The 24,372-nt window shown below is 28.9% G+C and overlaps 3 protein-coding genes, 1 long non-coding RNA gene and 1 other non-coding gene across 7 annotated transcripts; 3 read left to right on the top strand and 2 right to left on the bottom strand.

Annotated features, from left to right (window-relative positions):
- Window positions 1-1,122: 1,122 nt before the first annotated feature.
- LOC126836503 (cyclin-Y) lies at window positions 1,123-5,333 on the bottom strand. Its single transcript, XM_050569980.1, has 6 exons — window positions 4,441-5,333; window positions 3,688-3,719; window positions 3,411-3,599; window positions 3,176-3,309; window positions 2,948-3,100; window positions 1,123-2,009 (listed from the first exon to the last, which is right to left on the bottom strand). The coding sequence occupies exons 1-6, from the start codon at window positions 4,649-4,651 to the stop codon at window positions 1,718-1,720; spliced, it is 1,011 nt and encodes a 336-aa protein (XP_050425937.1). The 5' UTR covers window positions 4,652-5,333; the 3' UTR covers window positions 1,123-1,717.
- Window positions 5,334-5,425: 92 nt separating this feature from the next.
- LOC126836504 (programmed cell death protein 10) lies at window positions 5,426-12,312 on the top strand. Of its 3 annotated transcripts, XM_050569981.1 has the most exons (8): window positions 6,150-6,166; window positions 6,227-6,387; window positions 6,481-6,670; window positions 7,533-7,710; window positions 9,192-9,324; window positions 9,765-9,797; window positions 10,311-10,475; window positions 11,104-12,312. In XM_050569981.1, exons 3-8 carry the CDS (start codon window positions 6,596-6,598, stop codon window positions 11,186-11,188), a joined length of 669 nt encoding a protein of 222 aa, XP_050425938.1. In that variant the 5' UTR covers window positions 6,150-6,166; window positions 6,227-6,387; window positions 6,481-6,595; the 3' UTR covers window positions 11,189-12,312. The 3 variants fall into 3 exon arrangements, with proteins under 3 accessions (XP_050425939.1, XP_050425940.1, XP_050425938.1); XM_050569982.1 differs by lacking the exons at window positions 6,150-6,166; window positions 6,227-6,387 and adding an exon at window positions 5,426-5,553; XM_050569983.1 differs by lacking the exon at window positions 9,765-9,797 and having other exon boundaries at window positions 6,049-6,387.
- A 1,002-nt stretch (window positions 12,313-13,314) lies between these two features.
- Window positions 13,315-20,886, top strand: LOC126837195 (uncharacterized). Its single transcript, XM_050571018.1, has 5 exons — window positions 13,315-13,345; window positions 14,772-15,106; window positions 17,622-17,956; window positions 19,566-19,651; window positions 20,584-20,886. The coding sequence occupies exons 1-5, from the start codon at window positions 13,315-13,317 to the stop codon at window positions 20,844-20,846; spliced, it is 1,050 nt and encodes a 349-aa protein (XP_050426975.1). The 3' UTR covers window positions 20,847-20,886.
- On the top strand, window positions 19,093-19,164 carry Trnad-guc (transfer RNA aspartic acid (anticodon GUC)). The gene has a single exon. It is a non-coding gene; the product is annotated as a tRNA-Asp (tRNA).
- Window positions 20,887-21,951: 1,065 nt separating the features above from the next.
- On the bottom strand, window positions 21,952-24,105 carry LOC126836997 (uncharacterized). The gene is made up of 3 exons (XR_007685427.1): window positions 24,007-24,105; window positions 22,708-22,896; window positions 21,952-22,345 (listed from the first exon to the last, which is right to left on the bottom strand). It is a non-coding gene; the product is annotated as an uncharacterized LOC126836997 (long non-coding RNA).
- Between the last annotated feature and the right edge of the window lie 267 nt (window positions 24,106-24,372).

Here is a 24,372-nt window from a genome sequence, read left to right as displayed (position 1 = left end):
AATATCATTTACAAGCTTGTATGTGTTAGTAATACTTTTGGTACGTGGGTATAATTTAATTTGTTTTTAATCATCATGTTAGAGATTTTAAAAAATGTATTCTCTAAATAAAAAAAACCCAATATAGTATCCATAAAAACGGTAGATTTTTTGAGAAATGGCACTCGACGATGGCTAAAATAATTTTATTTACTTTAAAAAGTAGTCCACAGTTTGTAGACTAATAGGTGTCACAAACATTTGAAAACTTTAAAATAGAACATTTATTTCATGAAGAAATAAACTTGTACACTGAACACATTAAATTATAATAGCGATTTGTGATTACAAGTAATAAAATAAGTATTGGAACGAATGAAAAATAAAACAAATACTGTACTTCAAAATATGCTATTAAAATATTGTAAACGATATTGAACACATTTTATTTATGGTTAAAAAAAACAGGAATGTAAAAGAAGTGTTTGAAATAAATTCATAAATATATGTAAATAAAATGACAAAAAAACTAAAAAGCGTTTGAATATTAAACTATTGTTTATGTTGTTACCATAGTTATAATATTATAAAAACTTTTAGTCTTATAACCTTATTTTTTCTTAGTTTCAAATAAAAATATTTAAATTATTGCAAAATATATAATTTAAAAAAAAAATGTTTAGTCAATCGAAATGATATAATATATAATATGTATATAAATAGTATTAAACAATCAAATTATTGTTTTTAAAATATAATACACTGTTTAGTTAAGACATAATATAAATATAGAACTGAGCGACATTAAAAGATAAATACGGTTGTATTTTAACAAATGCAATTGTTAGGTTGAAACTTCAACCAGCGAATGAAAACAATGTAAAAGTAGAAAAATAACTTACAAAAGTAGTTTACATCTAATTCTATGTTTGACTAAATACTTGAGTAACTTTGAAAATTTTTATCACACTTTATCATGACATTTTTGTTGACGTCATTTTAATGAAAAAAAAAAACCGCAATATTATAATTGTTATTGAAAATTCAACCTATGAAATAAAAAATTAAAACTTTTTTTTATTAATTGTAACACAATTGATTGTTAATGAAAATTCACTTCATTAAAATTCTATCCATTTACAAACATTCAATTTAAATGTTCTTGAGAATTCTATACATATAAGTTATTTAATTAAATAAATTAAAGAGTCACAAATTAAATAAATCTTCAGTTTTCTTGAAAATTGAATTGACATTCTACCGTCGATACGGTAGGTACGCGCGCATGCGTCTAGATAACTAATATTATGGCGATTAATCGAGCGAACAACAATAGTTAGGATCGCTAAATTGCTTTCGATAACTATTGCCGTACGACGATTGTACTAAATACTAAAATTGATTGGTCGTTTTTGATTAATATTAAAAAATTTAGAAGTAATGAATAGTAAACTATTTAAATGATAATAATAATGAATAGATGTTTTGGATCTAACGAAAACACCACATAAATAAAACACTTAAATAATAATAATAAAAATAATGATAATAAATTAGACTTTGATGACAATTGTTTTAGACTGAGGAAAAAAAGAAGAATCTAGCAAAGGCATATAGAATTAGTACACCTTTTGTAACAATATGTATTTATAGTATTACACCTATGATTACGATCACAAATTCGGTGAAGTCAAATCGGCCTTTGTCGCAGCAGTAGGAAAAGTAGTATTGTGCTTGTTTAGGACAAAATAGCGGCGCTCTTTCGCGTCACTGCCTGACTGCTTACGTTGTCCAGACTGGACCACTTCTTGATGCCGTTCTTCAAAAACTCTGCTGTTATCTTATCCTCAAACACACGCGACATGGCTTCAAGTTTCTTCGCTCTTTCTTTGCTCAACGGTTCCGCGGGGAATGTTAGTTCGTTGTCTTCGGCCAACGAACGAAGGTCAAAATAGTACTTGGCGTACACGCTGGACGGAACGTTAATGTTGAACTGGAGCATTTCGAGGAATTGACGTTCCAATTCGTTCCTGTAAATGGTAATCGAATTTCTTCAATAATATGTCTCAAAGTTTAAAAGAAACTATATAATATATACATATAAATTATTATAATAAACGAAATATTGCGTTAATTTATTTCTAAACAAAAAATATATACTTAACAATATTATTGAAAATATACACTAGTTTACTTAGAACTACTGGGGATGTAGATTAAAATTTTAAAATTTGTCTTAGCTCGATTTGTTGTGTTAGAATAATTGTGTTTAATATTAGTTGATTGTCAATATGGGTAATGTTATCTGAATCATATAACTTTCCACCTGTTCAAGGTTTTTCAACACTGCTGTTTTTAAATTCAACTATTGTAATTAGTGATTTAATTTTTGAAAAATGTATTGACTATTGTTGTAAAATTTGAATTTTTTTTTAACCCAATTAGGACAGTTTCAAGAATGTACAAAAAATTTAACTCTGTCCGAACATATTTGGCATTTAGTATTAACACAAAAAATTGTTTAAATGTTACCTTATATAAGACAATATTTGTAATAAAAAAAAATTTAATTAACAGCAGTAACTTGCTGTAGACATAGAAATTAAATTTTTGATTTGGAACAGATCTGCTAATATTCTAGTAGAATTTTTTTTAAAAAATGTACTATGTTATTTAATGATTTTGTTAGTAAAATAGTTAAATGGAAAATATGATAGAAATTTTTATTTAACTTTTAATATTAAATCAATCCGAACCACATCTTGAAATGAGTTTAAAAAACCTAAAAAAAAGATCAAAAATTATCTTTTTGCTTACATCTATAAATATATTGTCAAGAGAAAAACAAAAAATAATAAATTAAGGTTTTTTTGAACCACCCTAATATATGTATACCTATTAAATAGTCGACTGTGAAACTGTTTTATTTAATTATTTTCGCACATTTGTAAAAATGTACTCTACTTACATGTCTTCAACCGTAATATCTTTGAGAATTTGACAATAGTCGACATTCCATACGGCTTGGTCATCCCACACTTTTGATGCTAATAAAATAGCTCCGAGTACAATTCTTTTCCAATTGGCAGGCGTTATGTCAATTTCAGCATACGTCAGCAATCTATAATGGCGTAACAATGCTATTGTAAATAAATATATATATTTTTTGTCAACCAAATGGAACAATGTTACTTACCTTTCTAAATAAACAAGTGTGACAATCGCACATTCGGCAGTCAGTTGTGCAGCGTTAAACAACGTCCGAACAAATTTATAGATTTGGCGGTGTTCTGGACTTTGAATATCGTAATTATCAGGTACACGTTCTCTCTAACGGAAAAATATTTGTTGAGCACAATAATTGAGTAATTTATTTTGTGTTTAAACTGTTTCGTCAACACCGAGAATGTATAACTTGTTTCTCTACTCACCGTTAAGGGATGTGATTTTTCATCAAAAATATTGATTTGTCTCTCGGATGTTCTATTTTTTATATGGTAGTAAATAGCGAGTGCTACGCATTTGACTGTATTCTTAAGATTAGGTTGAGACACTGTACTATCGTCCAAATAAATGGTCGAACATGAACTACTTTTTTTCAGAGATCGGAAGTCGACAATCTGCAACAAAACAAAACGTGTCGAGTATACTTAATCAGTTGTGTACAAGAACATAACATCATAAAGACATGTTGTTGACATGACAAACCTGCGATTGACTTTGTTTTCTCGTTAAGCCATCTGTAAAAAAAAAAAACAACAAATATTAATAACATTCAAGATAACACCCAACTTGTCGCAACCTCGTGTCAAGTGGTTAGGACATTGAATGTATAAAAACAAAAGATTGTATACAATAAGGTATCTTGGGTACAATATAGGCAACCTACTTATGTTTCCTGACCATAAATTAGTCGCTGACAAGAACATTTTGAAAAAAAAAAATTACTTCAAATCATGAGTTGGCAGCCGATTATTGGTGCATTTATGTATTTTTTGGGTCACTAACTCCAAATATTCTAATTAAAGCATATTGTAACTGTCAACCAGGGCATGCAACAGTTGTCTAGGGCAGCAATATTTTAAGATGGGAAACTTTTTTGTAGACTATTATATTTTCTTTTCAAGTTTAAAACTACGAAAATTAATTTATGGTGAATGGTGAAAGGCGTAAAATTTTAAAGGCCGCCACCAATTACTGTAAAACAGTCTAGTGGCTTTCAATAAAAAAAAAAGTTTGCCAAGATGATAATCGTTTGAATGTTTAATATTGATTGTTGAATTATTTTATTAAAGAAAAACTGAGATTTGTCAACTTACTACAAATGGGCATATAATACACTTTATTAACAGTATAGTCTTTAAATAAAATGATTTTATAGCACTTTGTTCTATGACAATCTGTTGTTCAATACGTTCACCCGAATAAATACATTTTGTCACGCCCAAATTGACAACTTACTCTCAACTTTGGACCGTTCCAAAAAGATGGTCGCTACTTTCGGGTGGCAGGACGGGTCGGTGTTCCAATCGTCCTGTTCGCGTTCGCTGATGTGCTGTAGGTTGCCGACGCTCTCTTCGCCCTCTTTGGGGAATTCGTTGGTCACGCCGTTGACGTCCTTGCGCCTCGGTATGGGGCTATTGTACGAACAACAGCTGGTCCAGTTACCCATGATTTTCGCAAGCCTATCGATAACACCATGAATGTCGCGTAAGCTATAAGTGGACAGCGCGCGTTACTGAGTTGCACCGCGACGAACAGCCATCTAAAGCAAGCGTGTGCCGGCCGACAGTATCTTGACCGGCAGTTTATCTAGAGACTAGATTAGTCGACTAACAAAACAAAAAAACCCCGTTTCAGTCTGAAAACAAAATACTTGGCTCTCGACTAGAAAATGGTAGACGAGTGTAGTAATTCAACGACAATGCCGCTTTGCCAAGACGATCCATTCACTGCGGAAGTGGTCGCATAACATGTTTACAATACACTTGTGTTTGTTACACGTCCCGTGGTCGTGTGCTAGTTGTAAAAATGTAATTATTATTGTTATTAATATTTACGACCGGCGGCGGCGGCACTCGAAAACTATGTACGACATACGATCAACGGATCCCATGGGGTGTTGCCTAAATACCGTGTAGAGTCGCCTTCTAAGTTTAGATGGACAATATCGGATTTTATGTTATAGCGTTGAAAATAAAAATAAAAATGATGTTTATATCCGGTCGGCGGCGGTATCGTCGTTTTGTAATTCGGAATGAATTGGGCAGTGAATCAAAAACGAACACACGGCACATAACCAACAAAATTTCGGTCACGGCAGATAACGCACACACACATAACCGCGGCACACACCATTAATCAGTCAACTCGATGGTTGATTACACTGATAATACTTGAAGAAAAAAAAAATATATATATATATATATATTAAACATTTTAAAAGCTAACCGAAGACAAGTAAGTACGCCAACCCGTAGATACGTCGACAACAATGTTTTGTTGGGTAACTAAAATTCGTATTTTTAATAAATATAACGATAGAAAAAACAATTATTAATTACAGGCCTACAGGTAAGTGGTAACGTACACGAGTGTTTTGTATTTCTACTTTTTAGATTGCAATATTTTCGTTTTTTTTTTATTTTAAAACATAATAACAATAATAAGTAAAATGTTTTTATTTACAAAATGACAACACGAGAGTGAGAGAGGAAACCGTAACAGAACCTCGGAATTATTATTTTTACCAGGCTGTAACATTTTATTGTAATAGCTGGTCTGTGGGATTCATTTTTCTGTAAACGGCGGGAGACAATATTTGGTGGTAATGTGTGGGAAGACGCGTGTGTGTTAATGGAAGGATTGGAATGATATGTTAATTTTGAGTGGAATCTCTTGTAATGGTTTTTGTACAAGTTCATTATACCGTACAGTGTACAGTGGAGGGCAACATTTGGTACTGTAGAAAAAAAAACATTATCCCATAATCTATTTGATACAATAAAAAAAAAAAAAACCGTCAACAGACAACAACCGCGGTCATCTGCTGCTGTAGGCTGCAGCGCTCAGCGGGTCGACGCCGGACCCAAGTTTTGTTATCAACAATTAATATTGTTGTTGATTGATAATTATCATATCCGTCATGTTGGACGACGACGACCACCACCACCACCACCAGAAAAAGGTTGGTCGCGTCCGGGATCTTTTGATATAACATAAATTGTAATATTATTATTTTTGATAGCGTTTTTTTCGTTTTTTCCGACATAACTATTAGCCACCGCAGCGGCTACTGTAGTGTTTGCCGTTTGAAATTTTTTTTTTTCAAAAATCCCGTCCCGTCTTAAACGATAACCGCCGACGTCAAAATCGGTGTCTAGTTTTTTCCGAAAACAGTACATTGTGGTAAGTCCTGCTCGTCGACCGCGTATTTACGTGTTTTTACACATAGCCAAGTGTTGAAAATTTGTTTGAATTTTGTCGAAAACCGTTTTGCAGGCCTCGTGAACATAACATGTAACCGTTGGACGGCCACTGCCACTGTTTGACTTGGGACCGGACGGTCTAGTCGTACTGTTGTCGTATTGTCATCGCGGCTGGACATCGTCGACGAATGATGAAAATGAACGACGAGACACCCGTCAGTTCTTTAATCCTTCCGGTCCTCATCAGACCGATTTTGTCGCAGGTATGTGTGTGTCACTATGGATCGTATTCAAAAACAATACCTCGTCATGGTAGTAGTTGTGGTGCAATATTATAATAATTATACACACTTTGGGTATAAAAACTAAAGTGCATAATATTAAACTCGACAGTATAAGATTCATATTAGGGTCTCGTGTCGGGAAATCGTTTATTAATGATGAAAGATGTTGGTTGTATGAATATCCTCCACAACAAATAATGTCTAATGTAAAATAGTCGCCATCACTGTAATTGCCCGTGACTCAGTTTGATTTACCCGATAAGATATAGTTAGATACAACATGAGTTACGTGTATTAGTTTTAATTTAAGTCGTTGGACAATCAAATTCAACACACGTAATGCATTTATTTTATTGTATTTTTATTTTTTTACTCCATTCAAATATTTTTTAATGTAAAGAATTGACATAACCTAAAATTAACAATTTAGTTTTATAATTTAAATTTGATCTCTGAAATATTTACAACTCTTTTTTTTTTTAACACTGATAATACATGTTTCATTAAAATGATTAACTAGTGGTGGTACAATACGGGAATTAAATTAACATGATGAACAAAACAATCAATATAGTGTGTCGATAAACTTTAATTTAGTAAAATCGATCTTTAAATACATGGAATACGTTGCCAGTTGATCGCTGTTTTCACTTTTTTTTAGTAAATGATTTAAATCACATACTTGTTATTTATATGCTTTGTGTTTATAAATCGTAACACAATTATGTAAATTTATCATATTTAATAAAAAAAAATTATTGTTCATTATTATGGCTATTTTCATCGCTGTGATAAACACTTGATGTATGTTTAATAATCCAATTAATCCGATGGTTTTCAGTTGGAGAAGCATAATGTTTCGGCCTCGCAAACGCTAAGGTCGGCACTATTCAAAACCGAAAATGCTCATCCAGGGTTTGCGTACAATTTGGTTGCCGGTATAATGAAAAAAAGTGATATTAGCATAAATATGAACGAGAGTATTCTGAGGCTCCAAGGCTCGGTGTCGGATCACGATGGTTTGTATTTTATTGTTGTTATAAAAAAAAAGTATTACTTATGTACCTACCTACCTATTAGCATTAAACCTACTACTAAATATACTAACTTACCTCTAAATTTAGTAATTAGTTTAAAAGCTTTCGAGTGTTGAACGTTTATTAGTTTTTTAAAAGTAATATAAAATAAAAGTAAACAATTTATTGAAATTGATAAATGAAGGTTGATATGAATTTTTAACTGAAAAAGTATTGGTTTTTTGATTTTGTGTTTTAACATTTTTCTTTTAAATTTTCCTCTTGTTACAACGTAAAAAATATTTCTGCCGACTTGGTATAGTTATATCTTTGATAAATAATATAACATATCACAATAATATTTAAATTTCTTCAAATCTTATCTCACAGATAAAAGTGTTTAGGTACCTTGGACTTTGTACATTGGTTGCAGTCTTAAGTGTGGTAGAATAGAGTAGACTAGATATAATATACAGTTTGATGTTTCATAAACTATTTTTAATAACATTTAATTTTGTTTAGGAATCGTCCAAAAAACAGTTGATCATTGCTTATGTATTGTAATTTAATAAATTAATCGGATTTTCTGTGTCTAAATGAGAATTTAATCAAGTCTAATAATTAAAACAACAATTTCGTTTAATTTTATAATTAAAAAAAAAGTTTAGTGAAAACTTTTTAATTTATTTATAAATTACCAATGTGTACCTTGTGTGAAAATAATGCAAATATAGCCATTATTGCTTAATCTAGATATTATGTTAAAAATGCTTTAACTCCGTTAAAGACTCATCTCCGATATTAACATAAAATTAAATAGTGTTGAATTGCCTTTAAGAATTTTTTACTTTTACAGGGAGTCCTGAGTAGATATTGGGTGTTCTATTTTGATTAAGCAATTATACTGGTTGTTTTTTTAACACGATTGTAATATGGTGTGTTTAATGAACTCATTTTTTTTTTCTCCAAATTTGATAATAACACAATCTGAGCATAAACAGTAATATTATATTCAATAGATTTATATTGACGCGGTCTAGTGTCAAAAATTAATGTGTTTAATAATAGCTGGTTAGGTTTTATTGTTTTATGCAAAAATCATGTGTAATATTTTATCATCATAAACTTGATTAATATTTTTGACCATTATAATTAATTTAAACAGAAATTATTTCAATGTAAAAAAAATACTAGTTTAAAAGAATCATGTGGGTTACCCACGTGTGTTAAATTTATTTAAAGCTATTAGGCAGTCAAATTCAATACACAAACGGATTTATTTATGTATTTTTCTTTTAACACAATCATTGTATTTTTTTAATGTCAAGTATTGACAAAACCTAAAATTGCCTTTTTTTTGTAATTTAAATTTTACTTGTGTATTATAATGTTTACTACTAATTTTTTATACACTCGACTAATACTCGTCGCGTGTGTGAGTAGTAGAGCTGTATTTTAACTGTTATTACTTTGATTTATTTCAGGTGGAGAATATCGGCTGAACAGATCCGAAGATGCTTTTCAAGAACTCAACAAAAAATCAATGGCTCTAAAAAGGATTTTAAGTCGCATTCCAGATGAAATAACTGACCGCAAAACCTTTTTGGAGACAATTAAGTAAATGATTACGTTATTTATTTACTATATATTTTAAACAAACACATTTAAATTCGGAGTGGATACTGATTGAAATTTTTATATTTGTGTACATCACTAATACCATTCGGGGTAAAGTGACCTTGAAGTAAATTTGTTTTGGAAAGAAGGTATGATAAAATGACTATGACAATATTGACTACTATAACATTAACAAATAGTTATCTGTTTAAAGATTGTGTAAAATACATATTTTTCGGTTATATTCACTCGCACTTAGTAACTTAGAAATTTACTACAATAAATATTCAAATTAAGAACTATTTTTATTTAAATATTTTTAAAAAAGTTATCACAATTTCAAGTTGAAAAATATGTAAATATTTAAAAACATTTGGAGCTTTTTACTACTCGCTTTTTCATCAAAGAGTTAAAATTTGATTTTCTTTAAAACATTTTAGAATACAAAAAAGAAAATTTTCCATCCTTTCTAGGTGAGTGTTTTTTTTTTTATCTTTTTTGTTTTGTGTGTGTACGAATATTGGTAGTTCTATAACTCAAGAATGTACCATACAAGTTTGGAAGTAATTAGACTACTTTTTAAAAAGTTATAGTGCTGATGGTACTTTATAAGTTGAAAAATATGTAAACTATTTTTATGAGAAGGTTCTCAGCTCCACATCGTAGCTAAACGTTGATTAAACTGAAGTTAACTTGAGAAATTTGATAATTTTGTAAATAAAACCACAGTTGTAGTACAAATCATTTAAAATGAGCAACAGAAATTCAAGTTATTACGGTTTAGAAAAACTATAGTCCTTATAGGCTAAAAGTCTATAGAAATACAGTTCTATTGACATAAACAGGGATATTTCACTTTCAATTATGTTGTGTAAACTTTGTAATTTTATTTTTTAATATGATTTACATGACATAAACCGTTATCAAGAGTTGTGTGTGACAACTAATAATTAATTGTCATTTATGTTTTTGTGTTGTTATTTCAGAGAGATAGCTAGTGCAATAAAAAAATTACTCGACGCTGTAAACGAAGTGTCTGGCTACATACCTGGACCCAGTAATAAACAAGCGTTAGAACAGCGAAAACGTGAATTTGTCAAATATTCCAAACGGTTCAGTAATACGCTTAAAGATTACTTCAAAGAAGGACAGTAAGTGAAATACTTGATTAACCAATTCCATATTATGTGTATTATAAATAAACAAATACTACCAAAACCTAATACTCTTCATGCAAGTGTAATTTTTAGTTCATTGCACAATCTGTGTCGTCGTATCGCATTACATTGGACTTATTGTACAATTGACCAAATTCTGTTATTAAAATTTACAAACAGCTGTGATTGATGAAATAATTAATTGAATAGTCCATTATTGTTCCTACAATAACAGATAGTAATGCTTAATACATTAGAGCCACACTATCTATTTGTTAGGGAGTAAAATGTAAAGTTTATGCAATTATATAGTTTATAAAATATGTTTATAATTTCCATTTAATAAAATATTTCATTTTTGGTAATTACAAAACAATGTAGTTATTAGACATTTTTAAAAAAAATAAATTACATTTTTTATGGCTTACACATAATTTTTTTTAATTACATTTGAAAGTATTTTAATCTGTCAGCGTACTATATTATATATTATCATATTAGTTTTCAAACTATTAACTCTTCCGTAATCAGCGTATAATCGACATTTCTTAATAAAGTTTTCAAAATATTTTTTTGCTTCTTTTATTTTTTAAAAAAAAACAATCAAAACGTTTTGTTTCAGTGCCAATGCAGTATTCATTAGTGCCTTATATTTAATTCACCAAACCAACCAAATCATGGTGACAGTAAAAAGCAAATGTGAATGAAATTGGTTTTGCTGTTTCAAAATAAACGTCGTCGTAGTTAGTCGTCGTTATAGAATATATTAATATTATTATTATTACTATTATTTCAATTATTATCATCAACATCAATATTATATAATATTAACACAATACATTCCACTACCAACTATTATTATTAAATAATTATTGTTCTTTTATAATAAAAAAATAAAAAAATATTAATGTTATGTAGTTTTAAAACTAATTTAAATCGATCGAATTATGATATAATTTATAAAAATATTACAAATAGAAAAAATAAAACAAATTATTAGTATCTATTTTACGGGGAAGCAATCACTATAGTATATTATTGTACAATAATAAAAATAAAACAAATACCCGTTTATGTAAACTTTACTTTGACGTTTTCTTGTTTTATTTTTAGAAACAATTTTGTTTAAATTAATATACTATGTTTTTTGCACACAAATTTAGCCAAATTAATTGAAAAGATAATTTTTTGTTTCATTATTATTAATAATTGTAGTACACGATAAGCATGATGGAAGAATATAATATTACCTACATAGAACAACATTTTAATATTTCTTAAATAAAACAAACTAATTGTAATAATTACTCGCTTTTCGAAGTGTTTATATAGAAACTATACACATTTCGTGTATCTCACCATGACCGTGTAATTTCATTGACGTAGTTGTATTATAATATTATATAAATATTTTTTTTTTTTAAATGTTGTTAAATTGTTAAGCTAATGCGTATCGTTGTTTTCGTCAATTTTCGTACAGTATTATAATGTAATAAATAGTAAAAATATATATACATATATATCCAGTAAACGTGATTACTTATAATACATATTTACACTTGTGCGTGTTTATATATATATATATATATATGTGTGTGTATAAATAACACAGTAACTTGTAAAATAATATATTATTGTAATGGACTGAGAGCCATATGTAGTTATCGTATGCCGATAAACATATATTAGGTATATTAATTATTACCATGATTTTAAATGTTATTACACATTCATTTATAATATGTATCATCATCATTATTATAATGTTTAGACTTGTGTAAAATTCTATTTTTTTAAAACTTAAACGGATCGTTGTTAATTTAAATTTGTAAACACATATGATATTATTACTATTATGTCATTATTAAAATGAAAAATTATTAACTCTTTACAAAAGCTGATTATTTATATTTAATCACCCATGATCATTTCTTGCGGTGTCACAGCATTCAGCAGGTATCCATATTCCATGTACACCGTAAACGCATAAAAGGCATAGCTGATATATTATGACGATACACTATTGTGCCAACTACCATGTAAATTGTGTATTCCTAACGATAACGAGTGGCGGCGTGTCACTTAAAGACACATACATTTCTCCTTGTGGTATTTGTGTTGCGTTTTATACGCGTAAGCAAATGATTTAGATGGGCTTAAATGATTACCAAATAAATATAACACCAATAAAATAAATTTTGAATTACTGTAATGTAATATGAGAGAGAAACGAGAATACCACATCGCAATGATAACTGAAATAAATGAGCTTTTTTTTCGTACCTACATACATATACATCATTGAGTATATATTGTAGTAATAGTATATTCACAACAAACCTTGGACAATGGACATTTATTTCAAATAGAAATATTATAATTATACTACAAATATTTATATATTAATCACGTGACTTGACAAATTGTTAGTTAATTTAGCATAGTTACATGCTATGATTGGAGTTTGATGTCAAAATTTAAATAATTTCAACATAAGAGCATAATAGATATAAGGAGAATAAGTATATTCAATATAAGGTACCATAGTATAGTAAAGTTGTCTGTATTTGGAACTTATCGCGGTATATAATATTATAAACTCTATGGCGGTCGCACTGGTATGATCGTGGTCAAAGATTTTGGTCACGGTTGGTGGTAAACGCACAATAGCCAAATACCTATGATGGCAATCGGTGAATGTTTCTGTAGGAGTAATTGTTTTGATATAAGTGACCCTGCAGGTGCGGGATAGAATGTCATCGAAATAGTCGCAATAAATAACTAGGTACTTTAAAAATACATTAATTATTATTATATACTGCTAGCAGCCGATATGACGACCCAGCTACAGTTCACTACAGCAGGTATCGTAGTAAATAATTTGTTGTTATCTTATATTATATTAAAATTCTTCGACAGTAAGATGGCCGTTCTAACCAGATTGGCTTAAACGTTAAAAATATAGTCAACACAATATTAAAATTATAGCCTAAAAATAAATTAAGCCGAACTGGTGAGGATGAAAGCGGTGTTAGACATTAACTATTACTATATAGATAAGTCAAATAATATGCGAAAGTCGAAACTGTACGTTTAAAGTTTTACCATAACATTTTTTTTCATATCTTTTTGGAAACTAATAATGGCAACTACTTGCATTTGTGGTTTATCTAGATGAATTGATATACATTTTATAACTATAAAAATGTATTATTGAAAATTTGAAAGGGAATAGTGATCTGATTTTTGTTTTATTTGTTTTATTAGTTGTTTACAACGTAGGTTAAAAAAATGTGTTAACGTTAACAAGACGGCTAAGCAAATATAAAACAAAGTAACCTGCTTTTTCTTTTTATTAAAATTAATTTTTTTGTATACTCCTTGTCACTAAAACATACCTAATGAAGTTTTCTATCATATAATCTTTGGAAACAAACGATTATTTTTTAATGAAATCTCACAGAAAAATAACACAGAATATAGTTGGAGCCTGGAGGCCTGGATCATTTTACAAAAAATGGTTCTCGTTTGCATTGTATGACCACTTTATTTAAATTGAACTATCCATAATTATAATCAATTTTATACCGGAAGTATTTACAATATATAATTGATACTTAAAATTTTATTGCAATAATTGAATAGTTTTTACTTTTTTCAAAATACTTTACAACACTGTGGGTTTCTACATGAAGAAAACGGTTTCTTAGTAACCTCTAGGTTTGGAAGATATCTTGAGTCCAGAAACAAAAGTTTTATGTTAGCTTTAATAATATTATGCTAGTCTACACTCGCATCGTGTTCTTTGACTCTAAAAATAAGGTCAACTTTTGGTATAAATCGAAATTATCACTATACTCTCAAATAATTTCTAGAGGGCTATCCTTCCTGTCTCTATTAGCCGATTAGCGCCATTGTTTGCGCAAATGTAATCTAATAACGTGTGCCCTTGGCGAAGCTGGGCATCTCGGCCACTGTATAAATAGAATAAAATGATTTTGGATGAAATTAGGGTTGTGCGAATAACGATGAACCGAATTGACCCGAATAAAGTGTTCGATTCTAAAAATAAATATTGTGCAGTGAAGGGTGGTTAAAAACTGTTTTAATTTCTTTAACTACATAGCGCGCTGCGCGAGCGTTTTCATTTTGGAAACGGGTTGACGTTTTTAAACCGTTTTAAAGTGTAATTACACATGACGAGAATGTGTTTTAATTCCGAACCGTTTTAACGTCATTATCGTATTAAAAGTACACTAATAATTGCAATGGTGAGTTGATGAGTTTCAGACACAAACGGACGGTTAATCGAACCGATCAGTACTCCGGTGGCGGTTAAACGCCGTTTATTCGATGACGAAAATCCGTTTTGGGACAGCGACTATCAGAATCTTACGGGTGTACTGCCGTTGCCGGAATTGGCAGGAGACAATCCGGAAGACCGTCTTCGCGGCAGTACTTGCACGTTTACCGACCTCACATTGACCGACAGCAGCCAAATATCTGTTACCAGTAGTATTGCTATCGAAAAGACACCCTCTGCGGCAAACTCGGTGCAAAAAGAACCGACCGACCAAACTTTGACGCAAAAACATTTGGACGTGACCTCCTTCTACGGACTACAGGTAAACGGTTTACCTGCAATTATAATTTAATTCTTCTAATTTAATCACGTTTTTTTCTATCAATAAAAATAAACAATATTAAATGTCTAGTAAAGCATTATGAAGGTGAACGTGTCACCTTTCAAAATATTTTTGTAAATTTAAAAAATATTCATGGTTTATAGTTATAACGATTTTAATAAAAAAATATTAATGGTATTTTTCAAATGACTGATCAATTAAAAAATGCCATCTATGTGTATAAAATAAAATTCTTTTAAAAAATCAATAATAGTTAATTACATTAAAATGCAAAGATTTCATTTTGCTCCTTATTGTCATTAAGAAATAATATAATACACCTCTATTTGTTTTTATGTCTAATAACTGAATGATTCGTGAATTTCTTTTCTTGATTTCGGCAATTTTGGATAACAATGCATTCTTGTATTATGTATATTTCTTGCTGTTAGTTTTACATCAAATGAAATCAAATTGTGTAGAAACTTACCATTTCCAGGGACCAGATTATTCAACTGGTAAAACATTTACACAAAAATTCACAAGTTTTTTTTATAACTCCCACCAAATATTTGGTATCTATCCAAAAATAATATGAGCTTTAATTTGTCTGCGGATTCACTTAAAAGAACGTGACCGGAGGCAGACTGGGTAGTACTTGGAACAGTTGAAGAACTAAACAATCGGCCATTTACATTTCACTATTCGTCCTACGCAGGCACTCAGCCAGAGATTTTTTCGGGTAACAACTAACTAGTATACTTGTGTATACTATTTTTAAACGCTTAAGACAGTTTTTTTTATAGCAAATTAATATTTATTCCAAAATTATTGCGTCGGAAAAGCATCCGTACAATAGCAAACAAAATAATTATTGAATGCTGACTAATATACATATGGGTCGTTTGTTGTAAAAGTAATTTAACTCCATATTTATAAAATATACATCTTTGCTTAACGGAGTCACGTTTAGTCGTATCTTTCATTATAAAAGAGAAGCAACTTCAAAAAATAAATAAATATTCGAAAACTTGAATTTGTTTTGCTACACATTAACTTACAATAAGCTCATTATTTCAAAATTAAATTATAACGAGATAATTCATTTTTACAATGGACGAAACGTATAATGCTCAGGTTTCGCATAGGGTCCTAATAGTGATGTTTGCCGCTTATAACTTATTTTAAAAGCTCAAGTTTCTTCGGTAATTCAATCGGGTTCGTTAGTATTGTGCTGTTTGTTTTATTTGTATTGACTGTTGGACGTTTTTGCGTAGAACTTACTTTAGCATTTTAACAAACACAGAACGCCGATTAAGGGTTAAGCAAACGCGTGCCTCCAACTATTTACCGAGTTTGAAAGTTCAGCATGACAGATAATTAATAGTTAAAACGCATGTGAATCAATAATACAAAAATGTAATTGAATACATTTATAGTTGAACAATTTGGATGTACCTATTTAGGGTAAATATTAATGTAGGTATTTAACATGCAATTACAGCTACCATTGCTACTATAGTTTTTATCGTTTAGAAAAAGTATAGATATTTTGTACTCACAATAGTAAATAGTGACATTATAACGTCTTATAGTATATTAGAAATTATTTTGTTATACATATTATCCTAAAGATTATGGTTACTTTAAATTTTATAATCCGACCGCAGTATGAAAGTTTTAAATTGATTATATATCATAAAATAGGTGCTTACTGCTTACATTCTAAGGTGAGAAAAGTTACTTTTTTAAAACTAGTTTATTAGCTAATTAAAAATAAAAAAAGTAATTTCGTTAAAAGTTATAAAATAATAACCTTAAGCTCGCAAAGTTAATTCCAAAATTACCATGGTTTTAAATTTTAAATTGTTTTAATAACAATATTATTGTGTAATGTTTCATATTAATTATTATCTTATAACAAGACGAACTTGATAATAATAATAATAATATTATGTTATAACATGTTTTTATTACAAATAAATAATGAGCCTTTTTTTCGACAACTTAAATTTTTAATTGTTTTGCAATGTAAAACAACCCTGGTAATCAGTGTGCATTAAATGAACATTTGACGATTCGAATAAAATTTCATGATTTCAGGATGTTAGAAAAATAAAATTATTCAAAAAACAAAAAAAGTTGTAATAATTGGTTGGTTTACCAACACTCGAATTAGATACCTAAATCTCTGCAATTTATAAGCTAATATCAATCGATTTCTGAGCTGTACTTGTTACTAACAGAGATTTTTTACAATAATACACAGTTTTAATGAGCTGATTAACACTATGATTTATGTTAACTATCTAATCGTTAGTGGTGCGTTGTAGTTGGGACATTAGTCTCGACATGACACTAGAGTTATTATAATAATATAAATTATTTAATTTGTTTAAAACCAAAGTGCAAATTAGAAATATTGTTTTGAACAATGATTGAAACGTGCGTTAAAAAAACGTTTGTTTTCATTAGCCAAAGCCTAAATGTTTAATGTTGTAATTTTTTTGCGTAGAGACCGAATTGCACGTTGAAAAACGTCAAATGGTTCAAACGGAACGACGGTAAACGCCAGTACAAAAATACCAAAGTTTTACGAGCCAAGCTCAAGTCGTCAATTTCCCAGCTAGGTCGGAAAATGCGGAACAAGTTCATTTTTTTCAAGGCTGCGGATAGCAAAAAAAAACCGAAAACCTCTAGGAAAAGATCGGCTAAAAAGAACTTGCCGCCTAACCGGTACCCCTTGACAGAATGCATTCCTATGTTGAAAACGTTTGACATATGCCACCAAAAAGAATCGTCAGTAAAAGTCGAAAACGCATCGTTCGAAGAGAATTGGACTTTTTTCAAGTAAGGAGCCAAATTATATTGCCACAATGCCACCCTCTCACCCCTACCACTCCTCTGACCCATCTTCGTGTCTAGTCTAACTTATTCTCTCGTGAGGGATCCAAGGAAATTTAGATTTAATGATAATGCCTAATGAATATTCCATAAAGAATTTTAACGGGACGTTGTCCAACCGTTTAACCGAAGTTATAATAAATCTGAGTTGAATGTTGAAAAACCGCGCAAATTTGTTTGGGGATAAAACTGTTGTCGTTATCAATTTTTGACCTACCTAAATACCAATCGTAAACTCAACAACTTGGTACGTGTAGGTAGGTATACTAGCTTGGATACAATAATAAAAAAAAAATAACATAACATTTTTTAAGTTTGATAAATAATAAAATAATTACTTAACCTATTTTGATAAAAAGTAGCCTGTGACCTATTACCGAAAGGTAACGATAAGAAATCGAACAAACATTTTTTATCGAAATCGATTAACTAGTTTTTGAGAATTTCGCTGACATAAAAACAAACGTTTTATCTTTATATTACCTATATAAGATATATACCTAGTCGTCCATCATACCTTTGATATTAAAGTAATTTTCAATTAGAAATTACCAACTTAGGTACTTACTACTGTTTCCAAACCCTAAAAAAATATTTGTTTACCTATATATTTTTTTAGAAAACTCGTTAGCTTTATCAAGTTTAATTCAGTAAGCCGTATGGTACAAAAAATATTTATAATATTCCTAATCAAACTGATTGATCTTAACCATTTAATATATTAGGTACCTATATTATAAGTTTTTAAGTACCTATTGTTGTTTATTGTGTTTGTCACGTGTTCTATACAATAAATAACACAAAATGTATTTAATCAAATAATTAACTGCACATTTTTTAATTATAATATCATCGCTTAAACAAATTAAATTTGCTTTAAAATAAAAAGTTACTGTACTTTGTCAAAAATATTCGTTTTAAAAATATGCGTTAAAAAAATTTTTCCTTAAAAAATGGTCGTGTATGGTAAATAATTATAATGATTGTATAATTACCTACTATTTACTAAAAGTGTAAAATTGACTAGTATTGTAAGGCTGTCACAACTTAAATGTCGAATTTTTATCATCATTTCAACGTAATCCTCGGTAGTATAGTGGTAAGTATCCCCGCCTGTCACGCGGGAGACCGGGGTTCGATTCCCCGCCGGGGAGGAAATTTTTTGCAGTTTTTTATTAATATTTTTTTTAAGCACATTTGTTCCCGTAACCTTGGGCACTATTTGCTCAAATAGTATTTTTACTATATTAATCATTAGCATTAAAAACGTTAGTGAATCTACTACAACTGTATATAATATGATTTCTACCACCTCGCTCCCGAACAATTTACTTGATAAATACATATACAAATCCTGAATCCACGTCTTTAATTGGTATAATCTAAACGCAATTGTCCCTTCCTCTCCCAGACATTTTATAGATGACAAAAGTATTATTGTATAGCGTGCGTACAAAAAGTCCAAAGACAATATGTGCCAGACCACTGTGCCTCGGTTTAAAATATATTTTTTTTATTATCATTATTCATTACTAATGGGATTTTTCTTTTTTAGTTTACCCGGACCAAGCAAAGAGAATACGGAGGACAACGCTTTTTGCGCGTACGATCCGCTGCTAGACTGCGATTTTGCGGACGAAGGTGATTATGTTATTATAAATAATGATAAGCTTGAAACTCGAATGAACCCACTAAGACAAAATGCTGCCCGGTTTATCAATTGAAGTAAATTTCTTTGGAAAACATGACCACATAGTTTTTTAAACCGCTAAAATTTAAAATCTCAACGATGATTTTATTGAAAATTGGCCGTCGATTTGTGTTGCTGTTTTGGTATATTTTTTACATTTTGGGGATTAAGTACCAGTTATGTTTATTTGTCAGTTAATTGTTATTTTATTAGTGACAAACGGTTTAATGGGGAGTTTGTTTTAATTAAATTAGTTAAATAAGTTTTACCGCCAGTTGATAAATACCATTGATAATTGATAAACCGGGCCTAATATACAGGGTGATCGACAAAAAACTGTAAAAACTATACTGCATTTTTTATTATAAAATCATTTTTTCTTTTGGCTAAAAATCGTAACAATAAAATAGTGATATTCTAAAATAATCAATTAGAAGCCAAGTCAAAAATATGATTTAAAAGGTAGTTTTAAATAGTAAAGTCTATTATTTAATTTATCTATAAAAAGCGGAGTGATAAATGATCGGTAACCAGCTTTAAATAATTTATTTTTGTGTTACTGAAGTTTAAACCTATTAGAGAGGCAAGTGTTGGACTGTAATTTTATTTTCATCTAACGCACTTGCACTCTTTATGCAAAACTTTAGCTTGAACACTAAAAACTATTTAAATCATTTAGTGTAGGCAATACAGATTTACTTTTTTTTTTTTAATTTTTTTAACTAAAAAAATTATTTCACAGAAAAATTGGTTGTAACGTAAAATTATGATCACCCTATATGTTCGATTGGCCTTAATACTAATTGTCATTGTCTGTACATACATATATTACAATATTTATATTTAATTAAATTTAACATTAAAATATTATATTATAACACAGACGACGAGTTCGACAACATACCGTCGATCGATGCCATCATCGAGAGTTTGTTCAAAGACGAATCGGATTGGCACCAAAACGACGACGGGTTCGCTTTCGATCCCAGTTTCTTAGGCGAGACTACAAATGGTGGTCAGACAATAGCATTGTCGTCGTCGACCACCGAAGTCCTTACTGATGAACTCGAAGAATTACAAATCGCAAACGCGTACCAAGTAAACGACGATAACGCGCCGTTGTCGGATGACTTTTTAAACTTGTAGGGAACAAAATAATTAACCGCCTTTTCTAACAACCAAAAAAAAAAAAAACTGTTTATTTGAAAAATCGAAAAAACATTATTAAAAAATAGGTTTTTTTTTAGTGTGTAGATCTTAGTTTTTTTGTTATAGGTAAAATGTAAAATGCTAAAGTGTTTTGAAAAGCGGTTTAACTTAAAATTAATATGTAAATTAAGGTTTAGTCTGTGTTTTTTATACGGTGTCTAATGTTAATTGTTTTAAGGGAAAATGTATTTCTTAATAATTACTACTACTTACTATTTGATATAATTTTAATGCCGGGAAACTATTTGTATATTATATTATCCCGATGCTTTGTTTTACCATTGATTGTAGAATGTACTATAATTTAGTCAATAATAGTGAATTAGTAAATCATTTTATTAGTACACTCTATAATCAGTGGTTTCGTTTAAAGGCATCACGTCATGTAATTGAATGTTCCTTTATACAAATAGTCGTTATTATAATATAATATTGTATCGGAGTACTATGAATTGTTATATTTTTAGATGATTTAATATTTTAAAATATATAAAGATTTTATTGAAAGTTCGTTTTATTTTATTTACTAAGCCGTCCCTACTAAACTAGGGACGGGGAGATCAGAGCTTAGAGGATCTCTGGTGTATCCTAATGTGACTTCAAGCCCTCTAGATAATTTATTTATTTTTTACTGTATTTATTTTTCAAGTTATAGAAAACTTCATTAATACGAACAAAAAATATAGGTACTGTCAACATTCAATAGAAATTGGAAGCGGACAAGGTTAAAAATCCGAGTTACATATAAGAATGTAAATGATAATCCTAAAAATGTTATAAATAATCATTCTAGTCTTAATACAAAAAATAAAAAATAAATTTATTATTATTTATTACACTACAGCAATACGTTGATTTTAAATTATAATACTTCAAAAAGCCTCTATAAAAGTGACTTTTACTTTTTTTTTAATAACATTTAAAAATATTTAAAAACAAATTATGTTATTATTAGATTTAAATTATATATAACTTATATAAATTATATATATTTAATTATAACTGATTATATATAACTAAAAACACAAGAAGACTTGGAATATTGGCAACGACTAAGACTTTTTAAAAACCATTGCAGCAAATTAATCTTATCCGTTAAAGAATGCGCTAAACAAAGGAAAAACGTAACGATATTAAAGATAAACGAAGACTTGGCATATTAGGAACAGCCAAGATAGAATACTATTAACCTGACTGAATAATCTCAAAAACAATATTTAATATATAACATTATATTATATTATTAAAATATTATTATTAGACTATACAGTCAGGTTAATTTTACTCCCGTCTTATTTGTTCCCAACATACCAAGTCTTCGTTTGTCTTTACTATCGTTACGTTTTTCCTTTGTTTCACGTATTCTTTAACGGGTAAGTTTAATTTGCTGCAGTGGTTTTTAAAAAGTTCTCTAAAAAATTGTAAATCTGCATAATCTAAAACAAAACAATAATTTAAAATTTAAATATAAATAATATATTATTAATATTAATTTATAGGGGCATGGTGTGATGCAGAAAAGATGAAACAATTTTCTTTAGCTTCGATGTGCAGCTGAAAAGGTATTTTTTGATCACTTTTTACATCTTCCGGACGGTAATTGTTAAACACTTTTAAGACGCAAATTGTCATCAAATAATTAAAAAGTTGTATTGTTAAAAAAATAACGAAAGATCCATATTTGAATTTTTACAAATGCGAATGAAAATAAATAAAACCAACTGCTTTTCGGTTTAGCATCGAAGATAAAAAAAATATTATCAGATGATATGTAACGTGTGTAGTTAATGTTGTTTACTTTATTTTTGCTTCGCTTGTGGATGATCTCTTAAGTGCGCAAACGTGATATCAAAGTCTTATATGGTTTAAGGTTTTGTACCCATGTACATGCAAAATTGATACGTTGAAAGGCTATCAACATAATATTTTTTATATCTGATGCTGGGCTGATTCATTTTCAACAATCGTTGAACGAAAATTCTATAATCTGAAAATGTTTTAAAAGTACAAAAATTAATTCCATAACAAATCCGATATTACAATTCAAATACGCATAGACTTAAATATACGTATAACTTGCATGCTTTTTAAGAAGCAATAAAAAAATGTATAATATATTTTATGTAAAATAATACATTTGATGTAGGTAGGTATTATTGTTTTTTTTTGTTTTGAGAGGAAATTTATTTTTTTACTTAAAAAAAATATATATTTATTACTCGAATTCTAAAAAAAATTAAACCTAAAAAATTTTTTTAATTTTTTTAAATTAATTTAGCAAATATTTTAATTGTAGTAGCAGTTAAGTCAAGAATACAATATTATTATTTTGTTATTACAAGCCTAAATGTTTTATTACCCTAACCAAAAAAATAAATAAATTCAAACATTATGTTTTTGATTGCTATAATATAACACAAATATACTTTAGCCGTTCAAAAAAAAATATTACTATACCTAAGCTTTAATGTTTTAGTAATAAAATTAATAAATTATATAAAAATGTATCTAGACATTATTTCAATATATTCTATATAACATAATTGTATTTGAATTAAAAAAAAAAAATTATATATATATATATATATATATATATATTATATATTTTATTTAGAACAATTGTTTATTACGTTCGGATTTACAGATACCAATAATTAACTATTAAATCAAAGAGTGATAGAACTTAATATTTAATAATTTACAAAGTTGTAAAATGGAAATATTTTTTTTGGCCTAAAAAAGTTTTAAGATAAGTATTAATTATAATAATGAATAAATTTGACTCAAATGATTAAGTTACGATTATAACTTTAATATAATATAACAATACTAACAAACAATATTAAAAACTTATTTTGATAATAGATATTTATGAAAATAATTTTATTTATAATTCTTTAAGCTAAAATAATAATAGTTTCCTAGATAAGAATTGCTAACCTAACCTAACAGGCTAATTCTTCCCCGGGGCTCTATGGATACATGGACTTTAATAAAAAAAAAATAAGAATGGCTACTTAGGAAAATTAATAATTTTAAATGATTCAACAAAACTAACGAAAAAAACCTAATAGTTTAAAATATTAGTATAAATTACTTCAGCTTCAGTTTCTCTTTAGATGCAGCTGGACTTGAAGGTTGGTCCGGATGAATACAGCTAGCAGCTTGGATAAAATATAGTATTATTCTATAAACTGTGAGACAAAAAGAATGATTTCAACCGTCTTTGAATGCTGTTTTATGTATAAATGAAATAAAAAAACTAAAACTATACTAGTACATAAGTACATAAGTATACCAAAAATGTTACTATTGAATTTCCTAGATGTGACATTATTATGTAAGCTGCATATTTGCACAACTATGTAAATAAGTACACAAGTATATTTGCTGTATAAAAACCATACAAACATATAGGTCTTTAACGAAGAGGTGTGTAAGTGTTTTATTTTTTTATTTTACA

The sequence above is a fragment of the Adelges cooleyi genome, unplaced genomic scaffold (assembly GCF_023614345.1).
Source record: "Adelges cooleyi isolate 19-005CV unplaced genomic scaffold, UGA_ACOO_1.1 ACOO_flye_CR_arks_rails_tigmint_CR_PRNA_247, whole genome shotgun sequence".
Taxonomy (NCBI): Eukaryota; Metazoa; Arthropoda; class Insecta; order Hemiptera; family Adelgidae; genus Adelges; species Adelges cooleyi.
The sequence above is the reverse complement of the archived record's forward strand: the minus strand, read 5'-3'. Positions and strand labels throughout refer to the sequence as shown.

Excerpts from the sequence above, each read along its gene's own strand:
- LOC126836503 (XM_050569980.1), bottom strand. The coding sequence starts at position 4,651 with ATGGGTAACTGGACCAGCTGTTGTTCGTACAATAGCCCCATACCGAGG. Across the intron at positions 3,310-3,410 it reads AAAAATCACATCCCTTAACG|AGAGAACGTGTACCTGATAA; the intron begins GTGAGTAGAGAA and ends TTTTTCCGTTAG. Across the intron at positions 3,101-3,175 it reads ACACTTGTTTATTTAGAAAG|ATTGCTGACGTATGCTGAAA; the intron begins GTAAGTAACATT and ends ACGCCATTATAG.
- LOC126837195 (XM_050571018.1), top strand. The coding sequence starts at position 13,315 with ATGACGACCCAGCTACAGTTCACTACAGCAG. Across the intron at positions 13,346-14,771 it reads GCTACAGTTCACTACAGCAG|ACACAAACGGACGGTTAATC; the intron begins GTATCGTAGTAA and ends GATGAGTTTCAG. Across the intron at positions 19,652-20,583 it reads CTGCGATTTTGCGGACGAAG|ACGACGAGTTCGACAACATA; the intron begins GTGATTATGTTA and ends ATTATAACACAG.
- LOC126836504 (XM_050569982.1), top strand. The coding sequence starts at position 6,596 with ATGATGAAAATGAACGACGAGACACCCGTCAGTTCTTTAATCCTTCCG. Across the intron at positions 6,671-7,532 it reads TCAGACCGATTTTGTCGCAG|TTGGAGAAGCATAATGTTTC; the intron begins GTATGTGTGTGT and ends GATGGTTTTCAG. Across the intron at positions 9,325-9,764 it reads ACCTTTTTGGAGACAATTAA|AATACAAAAAAGAAAATTTT; the intron begins GTAAATGATTAC and ends AAAACATTTTAG.